Source organism: Triticum aestivum, chromosome 5D (genome assembly GCF_018294505.1).
Source record: "Triticum aestivum cultivar Chinese Spring chromosome 5D, IWGSC CS RefSeq v2.1, whole genome shotgun sequence".
In the NCBI taxonomy this organism is placed as follows: domain Eukaryota; kingdom Viridiplantae; phylum Streptophyta; class Magnoliopsida; order Poales; family Poaceae; genus Triticum; species Triticum aestivum.
The window spans coordinates 447,932,764-447,952,382 of NC_057808.1; the positions used below are offsets into that span (position 1 = coordinate 447,932,764).

Genomic DNA, 19,619 nt, shown 5'->3' on the forward strand with positions numbered 1-19,619 from the left:
ATGGCAGTCTTGGCCCATCTGTTGACGATCTAAGGGTCCTCGGCCCAGCCTACTATGATGGGGACGACGTGGTTAGCACCCCTATTCCAGGACACCATCACCTTGCCGACCTGCGCAACGTTGAGCCAGATTGGTTATTACGCTTGCTTGATAAAGTGCCAGATCTGCAGAACCTTTCTTTGATGACCATGTGGATGATTTGGTATGCAAGAAATGAGATCATGCATCATACACCTCTAGTCCCTATTGAGGCCTCATGCCGATTCCTATCGAGTTATATCAATTCCCTACTTGCAAATAGAACAACATCCCGGGGCGGACTTAAGGGCAACCAGGTGATTCAATAAATTTCAATGAACAATTTGATTATAGAGTGGCAATTCGTCATATCCCAACAAACACAACCGATTGCATCATATGGATCCCGATCATGTGAGGTAGCTTATGGGGACTTTGTATTCGATCACAAGGGGGAGAAAATGCCATCTAGCTACTGCTATGAACACTAAGGTCCTAAAGGAACTACTCACACATGGACATGGAGGCAACAAGGTTGACGAATAATCCTCTCGTGAATCGTGATGGATTCCCCCTCCGACAAGGTGCCAAAACAGGTCTCCAGATTCGATCTCCTCGAAACAGGAATTTGCGACGGTGAAAAAAAATGGAGAAAGAAGATACGAAGGGTTTCTTGATTTATGAAATTTATAGGCGAAAGAATGGACGAAAGACGGTGCACAGGGTGCCCACACAACCTAGTGGTGCGGGTCAGCCCCTGGTCGCGCCGCCTGGCCGCATGGGGCCCTTGGCTGGCCCCTCGGCAGGTCCCGACACTTTTTGGAATCTTTGTGACGCGAAATAATTGTATTAAATCCTCAGAGTTTTTTGACCTCGTAGATATGGATTTTGTAAAAAGTCAAAAACATGTAGAAAACAACAATTAGCTTCGGGCACTAAATTAATAGGTTAATCCAAAAATGCTATAAAAAATATTGAAAAGTGATATTATAATAGCATGAAACAATCAAAAAATATATATACGTTCGAGACGTATGTAGGGGTCATGCATATCAATCAAGTGCCCGATCCAGGGGCAATTTTGACTGATCTTGAATGTTTTTTTCCGAGACTTGACTAAGACATTGTTGGAACCACGCATACAACTTTTGAGGATTTTTCAAGTTTCATCAATTTTGTTGTGGATTTCATTGTCTCTAGAGGCTACAAAGCTGGGCCATGTGGCTAGACAGGCACATGGCTTGATCATGCGCGGACCCACATGCTTCGACAATGCAACCCATTTCTCATGTGGATTCCTTCATCAAGTCCTACTCTTATGTTTTAGATGTTAAACTTTGTTTTGCATATTCATTCAAACAATAAACTAAGGAAATAATGAACGTAACAGGTTATAAAACTGTATACAACTTAGAATACCCATAGGCGGGATTCTATAGGCACACTCTCCATCTCACTCGCGGTGACAAGCAAGAATTGTTTTTCAAGCAACATTGAAAATTTGTTCATTCATGAAATCTTGTTCCATTTTTGCGGTTCATTCTACATAAGTACAAGAAACCTGAAACTTAGTATTTGACCACCAGTTTGCATGAACTAAAAATGGTCATCTATGATGTCAAGAGCCAATTGTCGGTATCCAAATAAGCCGCAACATAGGCTATCGATATGTGGTAGAAGAACACCTTCGCCGCAATGATTTTTAATAAACTATATAACCAAACAACGATATATTGAAGGCGTGCTCGCTGTCTTCTTCTGTCATACCACATGGTTAAGTTAAATACCGAGTCAAACCGCGATTCAAACCCTATCCCACGACAAACCACAATTTTCAACACATCCAGTCACATACATAACTCGATCTATAGTGGAATGGTAAAGGCTCCGGGGAATCAATGCCAATCTCGACACATATGATGTTCGTGATAAACCTTCTTCTGGGCGCAAATGTATGCGCTACATAAATCAATTCAAGAGGCCTCTTCAATATGAGGAAATTTCATAAAAAAAGGAATGGCCTACCCCAACATGAAGCAGAGAATATTTTATAAAGTTCAAAAATTTCAAACCAAACAAAGGCAAAAACCCACCAAACTCATTCGGTGGTACGTAGTACTAGGAGTTGAGCTTTGGTCTCTCCCAGATCCAGCCCCCCACCCCGAAGACCAAACCCGCCAGCAGCCAGATCTCACCCCGCCCAGATCAGATCCCAGCCCGGCCCCCGGATGCGCTCGTAGCCGCCCGCGCGCTCGCACCGGACCGCCGCCCGCCTCCATGGGCGGCCTCAGGGCAGCGTCGCCGTCGCCGTCGTCGGGAGCGGGGTCGTCGGGCGTGGCGATGGCGTGCGTGGTGGCGTCGGAGGTGGCCACGGTGCTGGCCGTCATGCGCCGCAACGTGCGCTGGGCGGGCGTGCGCTACGGCGGGGACGACGGCGGCGGCGCCGAGGAGGAGCACCTCGACCACCCCCTCATCGCGGGGCTCAAGTCGCTCCGCCGCCGCGCCGCCGCGTGGGGGACCCGCTGGCCCGAGGCCGACCCGCTCCTCTGCCTCCGCCCCTTCCTCGACGTCGTGCGCTCCGACGAGACCGGCGCGCCCATCACCGGCTCCGCGCTCTCCTCCCTGCACAAGCTCCTGTCCCTCGACCTCGTGGCGCCCGGCGGGGGCGCCGCCGAGGCCATGGGCGCCGTCGTGGAGGCCGTCACCGGCTGCCGCTTCGAGGTCACCGACCCGGCCTCCGAGGAGGCCGTCCTCGCCCGGGTCCTGCAGGTGCTGCTCGCCTGCGTGCGCGGCCGCGCCGCCCCCGCGCTCTCCAACCGCCACGTCTGCGCCATCGTCACCACCTGCTTCCGCGTCGTGCAGCAGGCCGGCACCAAGGGGGAGCTCCTGCAGCGCGTCTCCAGGCAGACCATGCAGGAGGTCATCCGCTGTGTCTTTGCCCGCCTTGCTGACATTGAGCCCACCGCCATCGTCAACGAGCAGGTGGGATTGCTTCTCAGGGTCTTCAGCCCACCAATTACATTTTTATATTGCTCGCACACATGATCATGGAGACAATGCTGCTCTGTTCCTTTATTACTTAGTATTGTGATAGTTTAACTTGCAGGTGCTCTTTTAGGTTAGTGTACTGAAGTAACTATACTTATTCATGTGTGTGTGTGTGTGTGTGTGTGTGTGTGTGTGTGTGTGTGTGTTTGTATGGAGGGTTAATTGGAGTCTTAGTTTTCTAAATGCTGTCATTCCAGCAATTTGACCGTGTGCACATGGAAACCGACTCCATTTTTACTTGCCTTGAGTACCTGTGCACTATGTATCATGCTAGTTTGGAACAAAATGCATTCTGGTGGTAATACCAAGTTTGGTGTATTAATGTGGCGGTGCGTTTGTTCCACAGATTAGCAAGAACCAAGACTTGGGTGCTGAGGAGCTAGGGAATGGGAAGAGTGATTATGTTTGTTTGAATAGCTCCGGGGATGAGGTCGGAGGTGGATTTGGTGCCGTTCAAGACAAGGACATGATGGAGCCGCTCGGAGTTCCTTGCATGGTGGAGATATTACAGTTCCTGTGCTCCCTCTTGAACATAGCTGAAGACATGGATGTGAGCCAAAGGATGAATGGTATTGATTATGATGAGGACGTGCCCCTCTTTGCTCTGGGGTTGATAAATTCTGCCATTGAGTTGTCAGCTTCGTCCATCCACAGGCACCCAAAGTTGCTGGCTTTTGTACAGGATGAACTGTTCCACAATCTAATGCAGTTTGGCTTGTCAATGAGCCCCCTGATTCTGTCGACAGTGTGCAGCACTGTTTTTACTCTCTTCTACCATTTACGTCAGGAACTTAAGTTGCAAATTGAGGCTTTCTTCTCGTGTGTGATCCTAAGATTAGCCCAGGGTAGATATGGAGCTAGTTATCAGCAGCAGGAAGTCGCCCTGGAGGCTCTAGTGGATTTCTGTCGGCAGAAAGAGTTTATGGCTGAGATGTATGCAAACATGGACTGTGATCTACAGTGTTCAAATGTTTTTGAAGACCTAGCTAATCTTCTGTCTAGAAGTGCATTCCCTGTAAACAGTCCGTTGTCTGCATTGAATGTCCTTGCATTGGATGGTTTGGTTGCTGTCATTCAGGCGATAGCAGAGAGGAGTGATCATGCACATCAGCATCATGGGCAGACAGTGCCAGAAATAAGTGAATATTTTCCTTTTTGGCAGTTGAAGTGTGAGGGCAGTAATGATCCTGATCAATGGGTTAGATTCGTTCACCAGCAAAAAAGCATCAAGAGAAAGCTAATGGTTGGTGTTGAGCATTTCAATAGGGACAAAAAGAAGGGCTTTGAGTACCTGCAAGGTGTCCACCTATTGCCTGAAAAACTTGATCCACGAAGTGTTGCTCTGTTCTTTCGGTACACACCTGGATTGGACAAGAACCTTCTTGGGGAATACCTTGGGAATCATGATGAGTTCTCTATTCTGGTACTTCACGAATTTGCTAAAACCTTTGACTTCGAGGATATGAACTTGGACGCTGCCCTAAGGCTCTTCTTGGAAACTTTCCGGCTGCCTGGTGAGTCACAAAAGATACAGCGGATTCTGGAGGCCTTCTCTGAGAGGTATTATGAACAGTCACCACACATGTTTGTTAATAGGGATGCTGCTCTGGTGCTGTCGTATTCAGTAATTATGCTCAACACAGATCAACACAATGTAAGGGTTAAGAAGAAGATGACTGAAGAAGACTTTATCAGGAACAATCGCCGTATCAATGGTGGGAATGATCTTCCGAGGGAGTTCTTGTCGGAGCTGTTTTATTCTATATGTCGGAATGAGATCAAAACCATTCCCGAGCAAGGAGCTGGATGCTCTGAGATGTCTTACAGCCGCTGGGTCGATCTGATGTGGAAGTCAAAGAGGACATCAGTGTATATTGCTTGTGACTCCTACCCTTTTCTTGATAATGACATGTTCCCTATCATGGCTGGACCATCAGTTGCTGCTATCTCCGTGGTTTTTGATAATGTTGAGCATGAGGAGATTCTTACAGGATGCATTGATGGTTTTCTATCTGTAGCAAAGCTGGCTGCATTCTATCATCTCGATGATGTATTGAATGATCTTGTTGTGGGTCTATGTAAGTTCACCACTTTGTTGAACAATTCATATGCTGATGACCCTGTAATAGCTTTTGGGGTCGATACCAAGGCTAGAATGGCAACAGAGGCGGTCTTCACAATTGCAACTACTTATGGTGATCATATACGGAGTGGATGGAGGAATATAGTAGATTGCATTTTAAGGTTGCACAAGATAGGCCTTCTTCCGGGTCGCCTCACTGGCGATACAGGTGACGATCAGGAGTCGTCTTCAGATTCATTGCCTAGCAAGCTTGGTTCATATGCAGTTGCACCTCAAGCCTTACCAATCAACACCCCTAAAAAAACATATGGGCTGATGGGGAGGTTTAGCCAACTACTGTACTTAGATGCTGAAGAACCAAGGTCCCAGCCAACTGAGGAGCAACTGGCAGCTCAGAGGAATGCTTTGGAGACCGTAAAGAAATGCCAAATAGGTACCATCTTCACCGAGAGTAAATTCTTACAAGCTGACTCACTCTCAAATCTAGCAAGAGCCCTCATTCAGGCAGCAGGCCGACCTCAGAGGATAACCAGCTCGCTTGATGATGAAGGCACGGCAGTGTTCTGCTTAGAGCTCCTAATTACTGTCACATTAAATAACAGAGACAGGATTGTGCTTTTGTGGCAGGGTGTTTATGAGCACATAACCCATATCGTTCAGTCCACAGTGATGCCTTGCAATCTGGTGGAGAAGGCTGTGTTCGGGCTCCTGCACATCTGCCAGAGGCTGCTTCCTTATAAGGAGAATCTGGTAGATGACTTACTGAGGTCACTGCAGCTGATTTTGAAACTTGATGCTCGTGTAGCTGATGCTTACTGTGAGAACATCACGTTGGAGGTCACACGACTTGTGAAGGCCAATGCAACCCATATCAAATCTCAGATGGGCTGGCGAACTATAATTTCCTTACTCTGCGTCACCGCTCGCCATCCTGATGCTTCTGATGCTGGCTTTGAAGCTCTGGTTTTCATCATGTCTGAGGGAGCACACCTCTCACCTGCCAACTTTATCGTTTCTGTGGAGGCCTCAAGGCAGTTTGCAGAATCTCGGCTTGGGTCTGCAGAGAGATCTATCCATGCCTTGAACCTAATGGCTGACTCGGTAAATTGCCTTACACGCTGGTCACGTGAGGTCAAGGAAGCTGGTGGCGAGGCAGACCGGATATTGGAAGGCATCGCTGAGATGTGGCTGCGGCTAGTGCAGGCATTGAGGAAGGTGTGCACGGATCAGAGGGAGGAAGTGAGGAACCATGCGCTGTTATGTTTGCACAGATGCTTAATAGTTGATGGAATATCAGTCTCCTCTTCTGCATGGTTGATGTCCTTTGATATTATCTTCCAGTTGCTTGACGAGTTGTTGGAGATTGCTCAGAGTTACTCACCGAAGGATTTCAGAAACATGGAGGTGTCCCTCTTGCATGCCGTGAAACTGTTGTGCAAGGTGTTCTTGCAGTCACTTAAAGACTTGTCTGCACAGAGCAGTTTCAGCAAGCTGTGGTTGGAAGTCCTCGACATGATAGAGAAGTTCATGAAAGTGAAACTGAGAGGGAGGAGGACTGAGAAGCTACATGAGGCAATCCCTGAGCTACTGAAGAACATACTGCTGGTGATGAAAGCAAATGGTGTACTGTCAAAGACAAGTGCCAGCGAGGAGAACACGTTGTGGGAAGCAACATGGCTTCAAGTCAACAAGGTGGCGCCATCGCTGCAGCCAGAGGTTTTCCCTGACAACGAAAGCGACTCCGCAGCAGAAGGCGAGCAGAGCAAGCCGGAGAGTTCAGCACAGGAGGGCCAAACTGCCGAGCAATAGGCCCAAACTGCTGAACGTCGAATCCGACCTTCCAGCAATTTTCGGCGGAGCTATACACAGACGCCTGGCTGCGCTCTCGGTGGACATTAGGGAGGGAGAGCAAGCTGGTGTATTGTAATTTTTTAGTCCATAATAATTGGCTTTTTTTGGGTTATTGACGTGGATGTTGCCACTCTGAGGTTTTATTGTTGCAACACCTGAGGAAAATTGTATGATAGGGTATATCGCAGCAGTTACAGGATTTCCCCCCAACACCCGCATTGTTACATTTGTTACAGATGTGAATAGGTGGATGAGGTAGCAAAACTCCCATGGATTTTTACCATACTGTGCAAGTGCTGGATGCATGTCAACTTTTTTCTTGCATCTACTATTACAAGCTGTAATCACACAAGATATTTACTGTAGATTATTTGGTGCAAGCATGCATCCAGTGCATATTGAGTGAATTGGGTTGAACATGGCTTGAGGATTTCTGTAGGATCTGGAATACATGGTAACCTTTTCGCCTTGATGGGTCGACATATATGGTTGTAGGCCTATTTGTTTGACAATCATATCGAAAATTCTACAGCGTGAATGTGTAGCTGATGATATTCTATTTCTCTAACAAAAGCTTATTTATATGATTATTATGTTGAGACCCAGGCGCATGTTATTCTCTTTTGATCAAACCAGGGTATGAGACGCAGTCTTGGCGTCTGTTTGGATATTCAATCTAAAGCCACACACATATTCTGGTAATCAACAGACTTGCAGAAGTAGTTGTATTCTAGCTATCCCGAAAGGTTTTGAATGAGAAGTTGAAATATATGCATGGTGTTCATGTATCATGTTATAACTTGCAATTTTCATGATAAAGGTGCATAAATAGATGGGTCATCATTTTTATGTGACCATGATTCTCACGCATGCATGATAATAAATTGATTTTTTTTCCAGAGTACGTAAATTACGTATCATAGCTTTATATAAGAAAGGAAAAATGTACAAGATAAAAGTGCATCACAGCCACAGCTTGGCTGAAGGCAAAGTAATAAGACTCCAAATCCAAATACTCATCACGCCGCACTAACCATGCCTGATGCATTGCGAAACACATAATAAAACACTACTTCCTCTGTAAACAAATATAAGAGCGTTTCGCTCTTATATTTCTTTACAGAGAGAGTATTTGTTTTCAACACACGGTACGAATAGAGCCATATTTTTACAAGGTTTGACTTGGGACGAATCTAAGATGCACCATTTTTTGTCTTGAAAAAGCCCACCATGTATTAATTAACTTAAAACATTCGTACAATCATTCATTATAAATTTTGCCATGCAGGGCGGAACAGAATTAAGATGCACCATATTTTGGCACCGAGGAAGTTTTAGTTTTATTCTTGTTCTAGGTAAAGCAAATGTGTGAGTAGAGTTGTATCGGTGGCCGATAGAACTTATTTGTCGAAGAAGGCTACAAATGATCCCCTATACTTGTGGGTTATCACATCGTCGTAGCCGTCCATTCCGTCGCCACCGCCGCTGGAGGGACCTGTGCCGTCGCCGTCATCGTCGTTCTCGTTCCTCCAACGGCGGAAGGGCGTCGTAGGGCCGCGACAGCCTTGTCCGGCGACTGCCTGCCGCTTGCGAAGGAGCCTCTTCACCTCCTGTTGCGTGGTGCGAAGGGTCGCCTTGGCCACTATCGACACCGCCGGCGGAGCCCTTGCAGCGGCCTTGCCCCTGCCGGCATTGGCGGAGCAGTCGCTAAGCAACCACTCGTCGCCACTCGCCAATCTTGGTGTGCTCGCTGTCGAGGTGGTGCCTGGCAGCCGTCTTTGCGATTGGGATGTATCGATCACGCGCCCAGGAGGCGGCGAGGTACGGGTGATTGCGGATCCATTCCGGTGCCACACCGCTCTTGGCGAACGTGGAGCGGCAATCGACATTGCGCCGGTTGCACCGCGCCTACTGCCTCGCAACGTGGTCCTCCTCGGATATGAGGATCCTCGAGCCCGAGGAACCGTCGTAACCACCTGCTCCAAGGTAGTGGAGGATGCAGCCATGCTCCTTCGTCATTGTGGGTGGCAGCTTCTCCTTTATCGGGTCGTTGCATGATCTAGGTCGACAGAATGCGGCGCGGCAAGTGGCGCGGGCGTTTGATGGAAAGCGCGAGTGGGATTTTTGGCTGAGCCAGGGCAGTCAGAAGCAGACGTGGTAGCGGTCCAGATGCCCGCACCGTACCCCCCCCCACTTTGTCTCTGATTTGCGGGAAAAAGTGCGTCCGGACTACCGAGTGAACCGATACAGAACTGCACTGGATGACAAAATACGTTCGGACCGCATGGTCCGAATGTGTGTTGACGCTTTGAGGGACGGCGTTGGAGATGACCTCAGGGAACTTACCCTTGTCTGCTCTGCCTCAAGGTGTCTTCGGAATTAATGCATATGGTGCTCTTAGTAGGGACAGTCAACGGGGGAAGTTGTCGCAGTTTGTCGGGAAAAATTATATGGGATAATTTTCCATTACTCTCAATGGTGTCATGGATGTCCCTACCCTTGAATCCATGGCGTACCGGGAGGCACATGTGCTTGCTCTCCATCTATTATGGTCTTGAGTTCTTATTGCATCTGATTACAAGTCGGTCATTTAAGATATTGAAGCGAATATAGGAGGAGCCCATGCTGCGGTGATCAAAGAAGTTAAGAGCACTACAGGCCAAAAACCCGACCCACCCAGACGCCCCATACCGGCCTCAAACATTCGGACTGACCGACACCCCTCATATCCAGCCCAAATTTAGGAGGATATGGGGCAGCCCGGGTGAAACCCAACGGCTCGACGGGCGACTCCTTTGGGGGTGTGAACGCCATGTGGCGCCTCTCCGGCTCACCATCCAAGGGTTAAAGTCTAGCTATTTAAGCCGGACGGCAACCCTCGGCCCTAGCCACATCCGCTTCCTCTCCGCGCCATCTGCCGAAGCCAAAATGCACTCCTTCCCTCTGTGCCTCCCTTTCTGCTCACCCTTCGAGCTCACCATGGCCCGACAGAGGGTGACCACGTACGCGATTCTGATGCCAGAGCGGCGCCTCCAGTTCTCGAGGAGATCCGGGCTAGGCGTGCCACACCTGGATCGCAGTCGGCCTGCCTCCGGACTCGCCGGAACAGGAGGAGGAGGAGGAGGAGGAGGAGAAGGAATAGAAGGGGAGCCACAACCAGAGGGGGAGTCGCAGCCGGAGGCGGAGCAGCAACCGCCCATGAAGGGGGCAGATCCATAAGAAGAGGACGCAGAGAAGCCGGAGTTTGTTGCGACCTTCGTCACGGAGGATGCCATGGTGAAGTTCGAGGTCGCTCAAGCACTGGAGATGGCAGAGCAAATCACCATCCTAGAGTCCAATCAGGATAAGGCCTATGTGGAGGCCAACGGACGCTACATTCGGCAAGAACATGCGGAGATCGAAGAGCAATTGGCCGAACTAGAAGCAAAGGGCGAGGCGGAGGCAGAGCCGGAGGAGCTAGAGTTATGGCTGCCGCGCATGTACCCGGAGCCCAGCACGGAGATCGTGGACATCTCCGATGAGAATGATAGTGTAGTGTAGGTTTTAGTTGATCTACGTAGCACGTAGGTTTTCCTTTTTCATGCTTTGTATGGATTTAAGGTTTGAAAATATGAGGCATTAGAATGCAGACAAGGAAATTTGAGGATTGCTCGGTCACTGCCCGCAGACGCTCCTGAGCACGTCTGCGGGCGTTTGTGCGGACGGATCTGGTGTCCACGACTGTAGATGCTCTAATAGTAGAAGAAGGGATTTTCAAGATTGTTGTTTTATTCATGAGTCAAGATGTAGAAATTATGAAGCTAGCCAAAAAAGTTATCTCTAGATCTTAGTAGAGACGTGTGGTTCGGTGTTTCACACGATATTATAACCATTCCTCCCAACTTAATTGAATAAATAAGATGAAGTTTCTAGAAAAACATCATATTAGTTAATGAAATTTTATGGTCCGTACATAGGGACCATCCATTATGTACTCGTAGAAAGAAATCCAGTTTTTTATTTAAACTTTTTTCCTAGCGGAGCCCGGCAAGGTGTGAAAATGCTGCACTCGTTCTGCTAGCTCTAACAGACTAGTATATCTAGTGTCAGACTAGACTGTCTAGCTTCCTGAAAATAAGAGTATATAGATGGGATCTGATGTCCGCGGTTGTAAATGCTCTAATGATAGAAGAAGGGATTTTCAAGATTGTTATTTTATTCATGAGACAAGATGTAGAAATTATGAAGCTGACAGTTTGGCCAAATTTTCATTATCTATTGATTTTAGTACACACGTGTGGTGGTTTGGAGTTTCACACGATATTGTAACCATTCCTCCGAACTTTGTTGAATAAATAAGACGAAGTTTCTAGAAAAACCATCATATTAGTTAATGAAATTTAAGGGTACATAGAGACCATCCATTATGTGCTCGTAGAAAGAAATTCAAGTTTTTATTGGATTTATTTCTTTTCTCCAACGGAGTCCAGCAAGGTGCGAAAATGCTTCACTCGTTCTGCTAGCTCTCATGGACTAGAATATTTAGCTTCCTCAAAATAAGAATATATAGCTGGGATCTGATATCCGCGGTTGTAGATGCTCTAATGATAGAAGAAGGGATTTTTAAGATTGTTATTTTATTCATGAGTCAAGATGTAGAAATTATGAAGCTGACAGTTTGGCCAAATTTTCCGAAAATTCATCTCTGCACCCGAGATCATCTGCACCCGCGCTGACAAAAAAATCAAAACAAATACTAAAAAACTTCAAAAAATTCCATTTTTTTGTGCGGTAGAAAATTTAATGCGTGAAGCCCGCTCCAATTTTGAAATCATTTGGACATCTGAGGAGCTCTCAGCAAAAAAGACAAATTGGGGGTCTGTAAAAATGTTTACTGTTCATGTACTGTTTTGGCCTGATTTGTCTTTTTTGCTGAGAGCTACTCAGATATCCAAGTGACTTAAAATTTGGAGCGCGCCTCATGCATCAAATTGTCTACGCACAAAAAAATTAGATTTTTTTTAATCTTTTACAAAATTTTTTCTAACCGGGTGCAGCTGAGCCTGGGCACCGAAATGCCCTACTACAATTTTTTTCTTATGTCTTGATTTTAGTACACATGTGTGGTTTGGTGTTTCACACGATATTGTAACCATTGCACCGAACTTTGTTGAATAAATAAGACGAGGTTTCTAGGAAAAACATCATATTAGTTAATGAAATTTTTCGGGTACACAAGGACCATCCATTATGTACTCGTAGAAAGAAATCCAATTTTGTTGGATTTAATTTTTTTCCCAACGGAGCCCGACAAGGTGCGAAGATGCTGCACTCATTCTACTAGCTCTAACGGACTAAAATATCTAGCTTCCTCAGAATAAGAATATATAGCCGGACCAAAAATCAGTTAGTGGGCGCCAGATGTGTATAGTACTAGAAAGTTAGGCATTTCCAGTTGGCGGCTCACCCTTTGTGTGAAAGTGCAGCGCCACACCACGTCCGTTAAGGGAAAAAAAAATCTTATACATGATCTTTTTCAGTTGAGTACGGCCCAGTCGCAATGGATATTTTTCTTTCCGGTCGTTAACGTAACCGATTGTTGCTTGGCATGGGAATCGCCCAACCCTCCTTCCTCGGTGTCCTCGCCAGACCAAAGAAGGGCGGAGCATCGCCTCCGTTTGCACCCACGTAAGTACGCACGTCCACCGGCGAACTTGCATGGGATCCCTCCCCTTCTCTTCAAATACGCGCCGCCCGGGACGAGGGGAATCAAGCCAAGTACCTGCGCCACGCTAGCTAGCTGCCTCCTCGTCCCTCTCTCATCTCTCCTCTCCTGCCTGCAGGTGCAGGAAGAAAAGAAAAGTACGCGCAGCCATCGCATGTCTTCGGAGAAGCAGTCCACTGGCGCGAGCCGGCAAGGCTGCGCGCTGTGCGGCGCGGGGGCGGACGTGCACTGCTATGCCGACGCGGCATTCTCCTGTGCGACGTGCCATGCCCAGGCGCACTGCACCAGCTCCCTCGCGTCCCACCACCAGCTCACGCGCGTCCAACCCGAGCCCAACCACGTACGCGCGGAGGTTTCGGCCAGGGCGATGGACCTGGACCCCTGGGTAGCGCGCCTACGTGCCGCCGCAGCCGGCAACACGCGTGTGCCGCCACCCAATGACGTCCGCACGGAGGTTACAGCCAGGGCGATGGGTCTCGACCCCTAGGCTGCGCGCCTACGTGCCGCCGCAGCCGGCAGCACGCTTGTGCCGCTGCCCAACGACGTCCGCATGGAGGTTACAGCCAGGGCGATGGAACTGGACCCCTGGGTAGCGCGCCTACGTGCCACCGAAGCCGACAACACGCGTGTGCCGCCGCCCAGCAACATCCGCACGGAGGTTACAGCCAGGGCGATGGGCCTCGACCCATGCGCCGCGCGCCTACGTGCTGCCGCAGCCGGCCGCACGCGTGTGCCGCTGCCCAACGACGTCCGCACGAAGGTTACAACCAGGGCGATGGAATTGGACCCCTGGGTAGCGCGCCTACGTGCCGCCGAAGTCGGCAGCACGCGTGCGCCGCCACCCAGCAACGTCCGCACGGAGGTTACAGCCAGGGCGATGGGCCTCGACCCCTGCGCCGCGCGCCTATGTGCCGCCGCAGCCGGCCGCACGTGTGTCCCGCCGCCCAGCGACGTCCGCGAGGCCATGCTCTTGCTTTTGGCCAGGCGGGTAGGCCTAGACGTGGGGGCTGCGTGCCTGCGTGCCGCCGCAGCCTCCCGCAGGCTCCGGGTCGAGTTCGCCACCACGCCGCGCATGCCACTGCGCGTTGCGATGGCTGTCGCGCTGTGGAGGGAGGTGGCGGATCACGACGTCATCCACCAGCCCGACCGCGCGCTGCAGCGCCTGGCAACCTGGGCACACGTGCCGACGAGTTACCTTGTGGCGGTGGCGATGGCGATCGGGGGAGTGCGCCAAGTAAGGACGGCCGCAGTGGACGTTGAGGAGGACTCGGTCGACTGCGCAATCGGGGGAGCGCGCGAAGTAAGAACGGTCGCACTGGATGTTGAAGAGGACTCGGTCGACCGCGCGATCGTGAGCCCAGCAACAAGAGAAAATTGACGTATTGCTATGAATAAAGGCAAGTTTCGACATACACCAAGTTTCGTCATCACCAAAACGCCGGCACAAGCTCCGGAGTAAATGTAATATTTCCCGTCCATGCATTTAGTTGACTTACTCAATCACCCTAAGGAAACTTTTAATAAAATTATATTGTAATCTTACATATCATTTTGTATTAAGCCCAAATCTAGGTTGCAAATGTTTCCATGAACTACTGGCGTGACCCCTTTAACAAGGTCCGATTGGTTATGAGCATTGATGCTTCCTCGCGTACGATATTAGCGGGCAACAATGAGAGTAGTTGATTTATGATCCACATCAGCTAGTCCCAACATGAATAAGAATTATGTGCTTCCGACATGACCATCCTTGCAAGACGGTTGTTTGCAGGTTTTCTAGTTTTATTTCGACATCCTAATGATGCACTATTTGGCCGTGGTTAATGTGAGACATTGTGGTCTGAGAGACAAAAGAGAAGGGAATTAATGATGGAAATATTAGCACCTTTTTCTAGTAATCTAATCCACGAGTAGATAACAAACATGGCAATCACAATATGCAACTCATACCGATACCTAAAGATGTGAGTACGTACAGTACATAGAACCCAAACATCTATGAACAGAACATATATGGTTAGCACAACGGTTGCTAGATTTTTCTGTCGATCGATGCTAATACAATCCTAACCATCCCCATTAGCACAGTGCAACACCACGATTTTTTGGCTTGGGGGTGAGAAAAGAAGGGTATCTTCACTGTAAAATCGGCATACCGTATGTTGATCACTACAAAGATCCATTGAGAGGCGTCGCTCGAGGGTACTGGTGATTCGTTGGATCCCATCATAGAGCAAAAGTCTTACTTAACTATGGCATGTCGATGTTCCATCGAAGGTACGAGTTTTCCTATGGAGTTTAGCTCAACAGTCCATCACTAGTGCTGATTTAATAAACCATATAAATATGTCTACTTCAAGTAAATGTCAGATATGTGGAGCAGAGGATTCCTAGTTTCAATCCTTGATTCAGTGCACACACGCCCGATGCGTTTGGTCTCTATGCGAAGACGATATGTGGTGCATCACATACAGAACACTGTTGAACCTTTGGTGCGGAACTAGCTTTTCTCTATGTTTGAATCTCTAAACCATATTGAAGTGAGTAGGTTGGTTGTCACCATGTGGGCTATTTTCATGCCCAAATGAAATTAATCCACGAAGGGGAGCACCAGAGCCAAGCTAGTATGCACGGTTTTTGTCAACTGTTTCATTGACGAGTTGCAAGTTTTGAAGAAGCCGGTTCAGAGATCGCCCTTGCCATCGTCAGGCGTTGCACCACGATGGTTACCACCCGCAGCTGGAACTTCAAAAGTTAATGTTGATGGTGCAGCTTTCATGGACGATGGAACAAGAGGATCATTCAGTGCAGTAGCTCGTAACGTCGAGGCTGGAGCCTATCTAGGAATCTTCTGCTATGATTGAAGAACTGAACAACCCTGAAATTTTGGAAACTTTGGCCTGTCGAGAGGGGCTGACTCTTGCAGCAGACTTGAACTTGTCACATACTCCCTCCCTCCTAAAATAATTAACTCAACTTTGTACTAACTTTAGGACGAAGGGAGTATAAAGCAAGCATTAGATTGCAAAGTTCTTGTCGCTGATTTGGCAAAGGGATCTTCAGGGGGGAAGAATCTGAGCTTGCTGTGCAACAATAGAAAAATTGTTGCTCGGCCATCGGATGAGAGATCGACCTCACAGATTCTGATTGAGCGATCTTTGCGCAAAATATGCAGCAAGATCCAACGCTCCAAGCAAATTTGCTTTCAATGCCCTCCCTATCCAATCCCAAATCCCCTACACACCGGTGGCGGCAGGACCGAAAAATCCTCGGCGGCAGCGGAGGCGGAGGCCCGGCTCCTCAGCCAAGCTGGGCGAGCACGCCCAGCAAATGTATTGATCCATATCTTCTCCGATGCATGGCTCCTAACCGGTTCGTCGTGGGCGCTGCAGTTTGACGCAGATTAGATCGGATTCCTCCCCCTTCCCCCCACTCAGGGCTCCCGGATCAGCTCGCGGCGTGCTCTCAGCTCCTTTACCCGCATGTAGGGCTGCAAACGAGTCGAGTTCGTGCGAGTTGGTCTAGGCTCAGCTCAACTCATACCAAAATTCGAGCGAGCTTAAAATGTGTGAAGCTCAAGGTCGAGCTGCAGAAAGTGGCTCGTGCTCAGCTTGTAACGATCTCGAGTCGATCTCGAGCTAGTTTCGAGCTCAATAAGATGATTTTTAAAATCATTTTAAGGCAAATTTTAAATTAAGATAGACCACAATAGAACAGAAAAATCACTATAAATTCGACTTATTCTTTCTCAGGTGAAGACTAGTATTTAATAACAATGGATAGAAGGCGAAGAGGTGCACCGGCTCTCAAACTTTGACCAAAATAATAAGATATTGAACACATGGTTGGCCACGTGATGAGAATAAATTTTCTACATGCTTAATTTCCATGTTTGCTAGTAGGTAAAGTGAAGAAAAAAATTGTATAGAACATATATAAAAATGAATGATCCTAATTCTTAGCAATAGATATGTAGGTTATTCAATATACATATACGATATCGGGCCATCGAGCTAAAATCGAGCGAGCCAATGCTGGCTCAAGATCGGCTCGTTTCTCGATCGAGCTACATAAAGTGTTCATACTCGACTCATTTTTTTTCGAGTCGATCTCGAGTCGAGCTAAAATACGAGTCGATCTCGAGCGGCTCACGAGCCTCGAGCTTTTCTTGCAGCCCTACCCGCATGCGATCCAGCACCAGCTCGGCGGTGGTGGAATTATCGCCTCCTTCACGACCGGCAGCTTCTAGGTGCCGTGAACAGGCCATCACGGTGGCTCGTTCTTCAGGTAAATATATATTAGCTACTCCCTCTGTCCAATAATAAAGGAGCGTTTTTGAGGAAGCAATGCAACAATTATCAAGGAAATCCAGCAACATGCACAAGCATTCAGTTCCTGCACCTTTATCCATGAAGGACGTGCCTCGAATGTGGAGGCCCATAGTTTAACAAAACACACTCTTTCTTTGTCTCAAAGGCACCATGTGTGGTTCTTAAGCCCGTATGACACTATTGTAATTCTACAAAACTTGTTTTAGATTAATAAACCGAGTGTGTTAAAGTTAATCAAATTTTACGGGTACATAGAGAACATCCACTATGTACTTGTAGAAATGATTTCCAATTTTTTGGATTTAATTTTTTTTCCACGGAGCCCGGCAAGGCGTGTAAATGCTGCACTCGTTCTGATAGCTCTCACGGACTAGAATATCTAGTGTCGGACTAGAATATCTAGCAGGCAAAACAACGGGGGCTAGCTGGACTAATATTCAGATAGTGGGCACCAGACGCCAGACGATGTTTCTAAAAAAAGTCATAGAAATCTTACGGGTACATAGAGACCATCTTGTTGTTTTTATTGTTATTGTTGTTGTTATACATAGAGACCATTCATTATGTATTCGTAGAAAAAATTCCAAATATTTTGGATTTTTTTTCCAATGGAGCTCGGCAAGGTGCGAAAATGTTGCACTCGTTCTGCTAGCTCTCAGGAACTAGAATATCTAGCTAGACCAAAATTCAGATAGTGGGCGCCAGACCCAGTCGTATAGTAGGAGTAGTTTGAAAGTCTAGTCTAGAGAAGTAGGCATCTTCAGGTGGCGGCTCACCCTCTTGTGCAAGTGCAGCGCCACACTATGGGCGTTAACGTTGCTGATTGTTGTTTGGCATGGGAATCGCCCAACCCTCCTTCCTCCACGTCCTTGCTAGACAGATAAAGCAAGGGCGGCGCATCGCCTCCGTTTGCACCCACGTACGTACGCACATACGTACATCCACCGGCGATCAACTTGCATGGGATCCCTCTCCTCGTCTTCAAATACGCGTCGCCTGGGGGGAGAGGAATCAATCCATGCATGCACATGCAGCTGCACCACGCTAGCTAGCTGCCTCCTCGTCGTCCACCCCCGTCTCTCCTCTCCTGCCGGCCTGCAGGTGCAGGAAGAAAGAAGGCGCAGCCGCTGCACGTCTTCTGAGATGCTGTCCACTGGTGGGGCGGCGGCGCTACGCGCTGTGCGGCGCGGGGGCGAACGTGCACTGTCACGTCGACGCGGCGTTCCTCTGCGCGCCGTGCCACGCCAAGGTGCACTGCACCAGCTCCCTCGCATCCCGCCACCGCCTCACGTGCGTCCCACCGCCCAACCACGTCCGCGTGGAGGTTCCGGCCTGGGCGATGGGCCTCGACCCCTGCCCCGCGCGCCTACGTGCCGCACGCGTGTCCCGCTGCCCAACGACGTCCGCGCTCCAGCTTTTGGCCAGGCGGGTAGGCCTGGACGAGGGGGTTGCGCGCCTGTGTGCCGCCGTAGCCTTCCGCACGCTCTTGGTCGAGTTCACCGCCGCGCCACACATGCGGCTGCGTGTCTTGATGCCTGCCGCACTGTGGATGAAGGTGACGGCTCACGGCGGCGTCCACGACCCTGGGTACGCGCTCTAGCGCCTGGCAGCCTGGGTGCACGTGCCAGACAATTTCCTTGTGGTCGTGGCGGCGGTGATCGGGTGCGCGCGCCAAGTAAGGACGGCCGCAGTGGACGCTGAGGAGGACTCGATCGACTGCGCGACCGTGAACCCACGGACACCACGGGAGCTTTGCTTATTCGTTTAGTATAAGGGTGTAGCTAGGTCTCAGTTGACTGAGATATAATCAAGTCTCAGTCAAGTGTCATAATATGCAGGAGAGAAAAACAAAAAACTGAAAAGAAAATTTTGCACGGATCTTAATGTAGTATCTCATGGATATAGCATCGACTGAGACTTATCGACTGAAACTTAGCAAGACTGTTAGTATAACTATTAATAGCAAATATGCATGTGCCTTGCAACGGAGAAAATTAATGCATTGCTACGAGAAAAAGAGGTTTCTCCAACTAAAAAACACTCAACAGCGAGGCACAAGCTCCAGAAGTCAATGCAATATCTACTGTTTATGGATTTAGTTGATTTATTATTACTCAATCACTATAAGGGAGGTTTTAGTAAAATTATATTGTGATTTTACATATCACTAGCACAAATGCACTAGCACAAATGCCCGTGCATGGTAACATGGTATAGCAAGTTTATATGACACCCTAAAAATCATAACAACTATCGTCAGCATAAATATACAGATCCTCCGTTATCCAACCTCGACTGGCAAACCTGGAGAGGTAGATAGTTTAACATGCGCTACACTACATATTTTGTCAGAAGTATAGCACAACAAATATCATAAGTGATCCAAGTTTTCACATGCACAAGTGCAAAAGGTTGTAAAAGTATATCTTTTAACCATACAAATATTTCAAGGATGTAAAATTTAAAAGCTGCGACAGATTGACACTCACTTAGTGTTTTCAGCAAAAAAAAATGTTCTGCAAGATATGCATAGGAACCTTCCATGTGGATAGGGCACCTTGATCATGGAACAAAATACGTTCAA

General features: G+C 48.3%; 1 protein-coding gene across 1 annotated transcript; it reads left to right on the forward strand.

The window, feature by feature from the left end:
• The first annotated feature begins 2,137 nt into the window (after positions 1-2,137).
• LOC123122610 (ARF guanine-nucleotide exchange factor GNOM) lies at positions 2,138-7,417 on the forward strand. Its single transcript, XM_044542838.1, has 2 exons — positions 2,138-3,000; positions 3,413-7,417. The coding sequence occupies exons 1-2, from the start codon at positions 2,296-2,298 to the stop codon at positions 6,956-6,958; spliced, it is 4,251 nt and encodes a 1,416-aa protein (XP_044398773.1). The 5' UTR covers positions 2,138-2,295; the 3' UTR covers positions 6,959-7,417.
• The last annotated feature ends 12,202 nt before the right edge of the window (positions 7,418-19,619 follow it).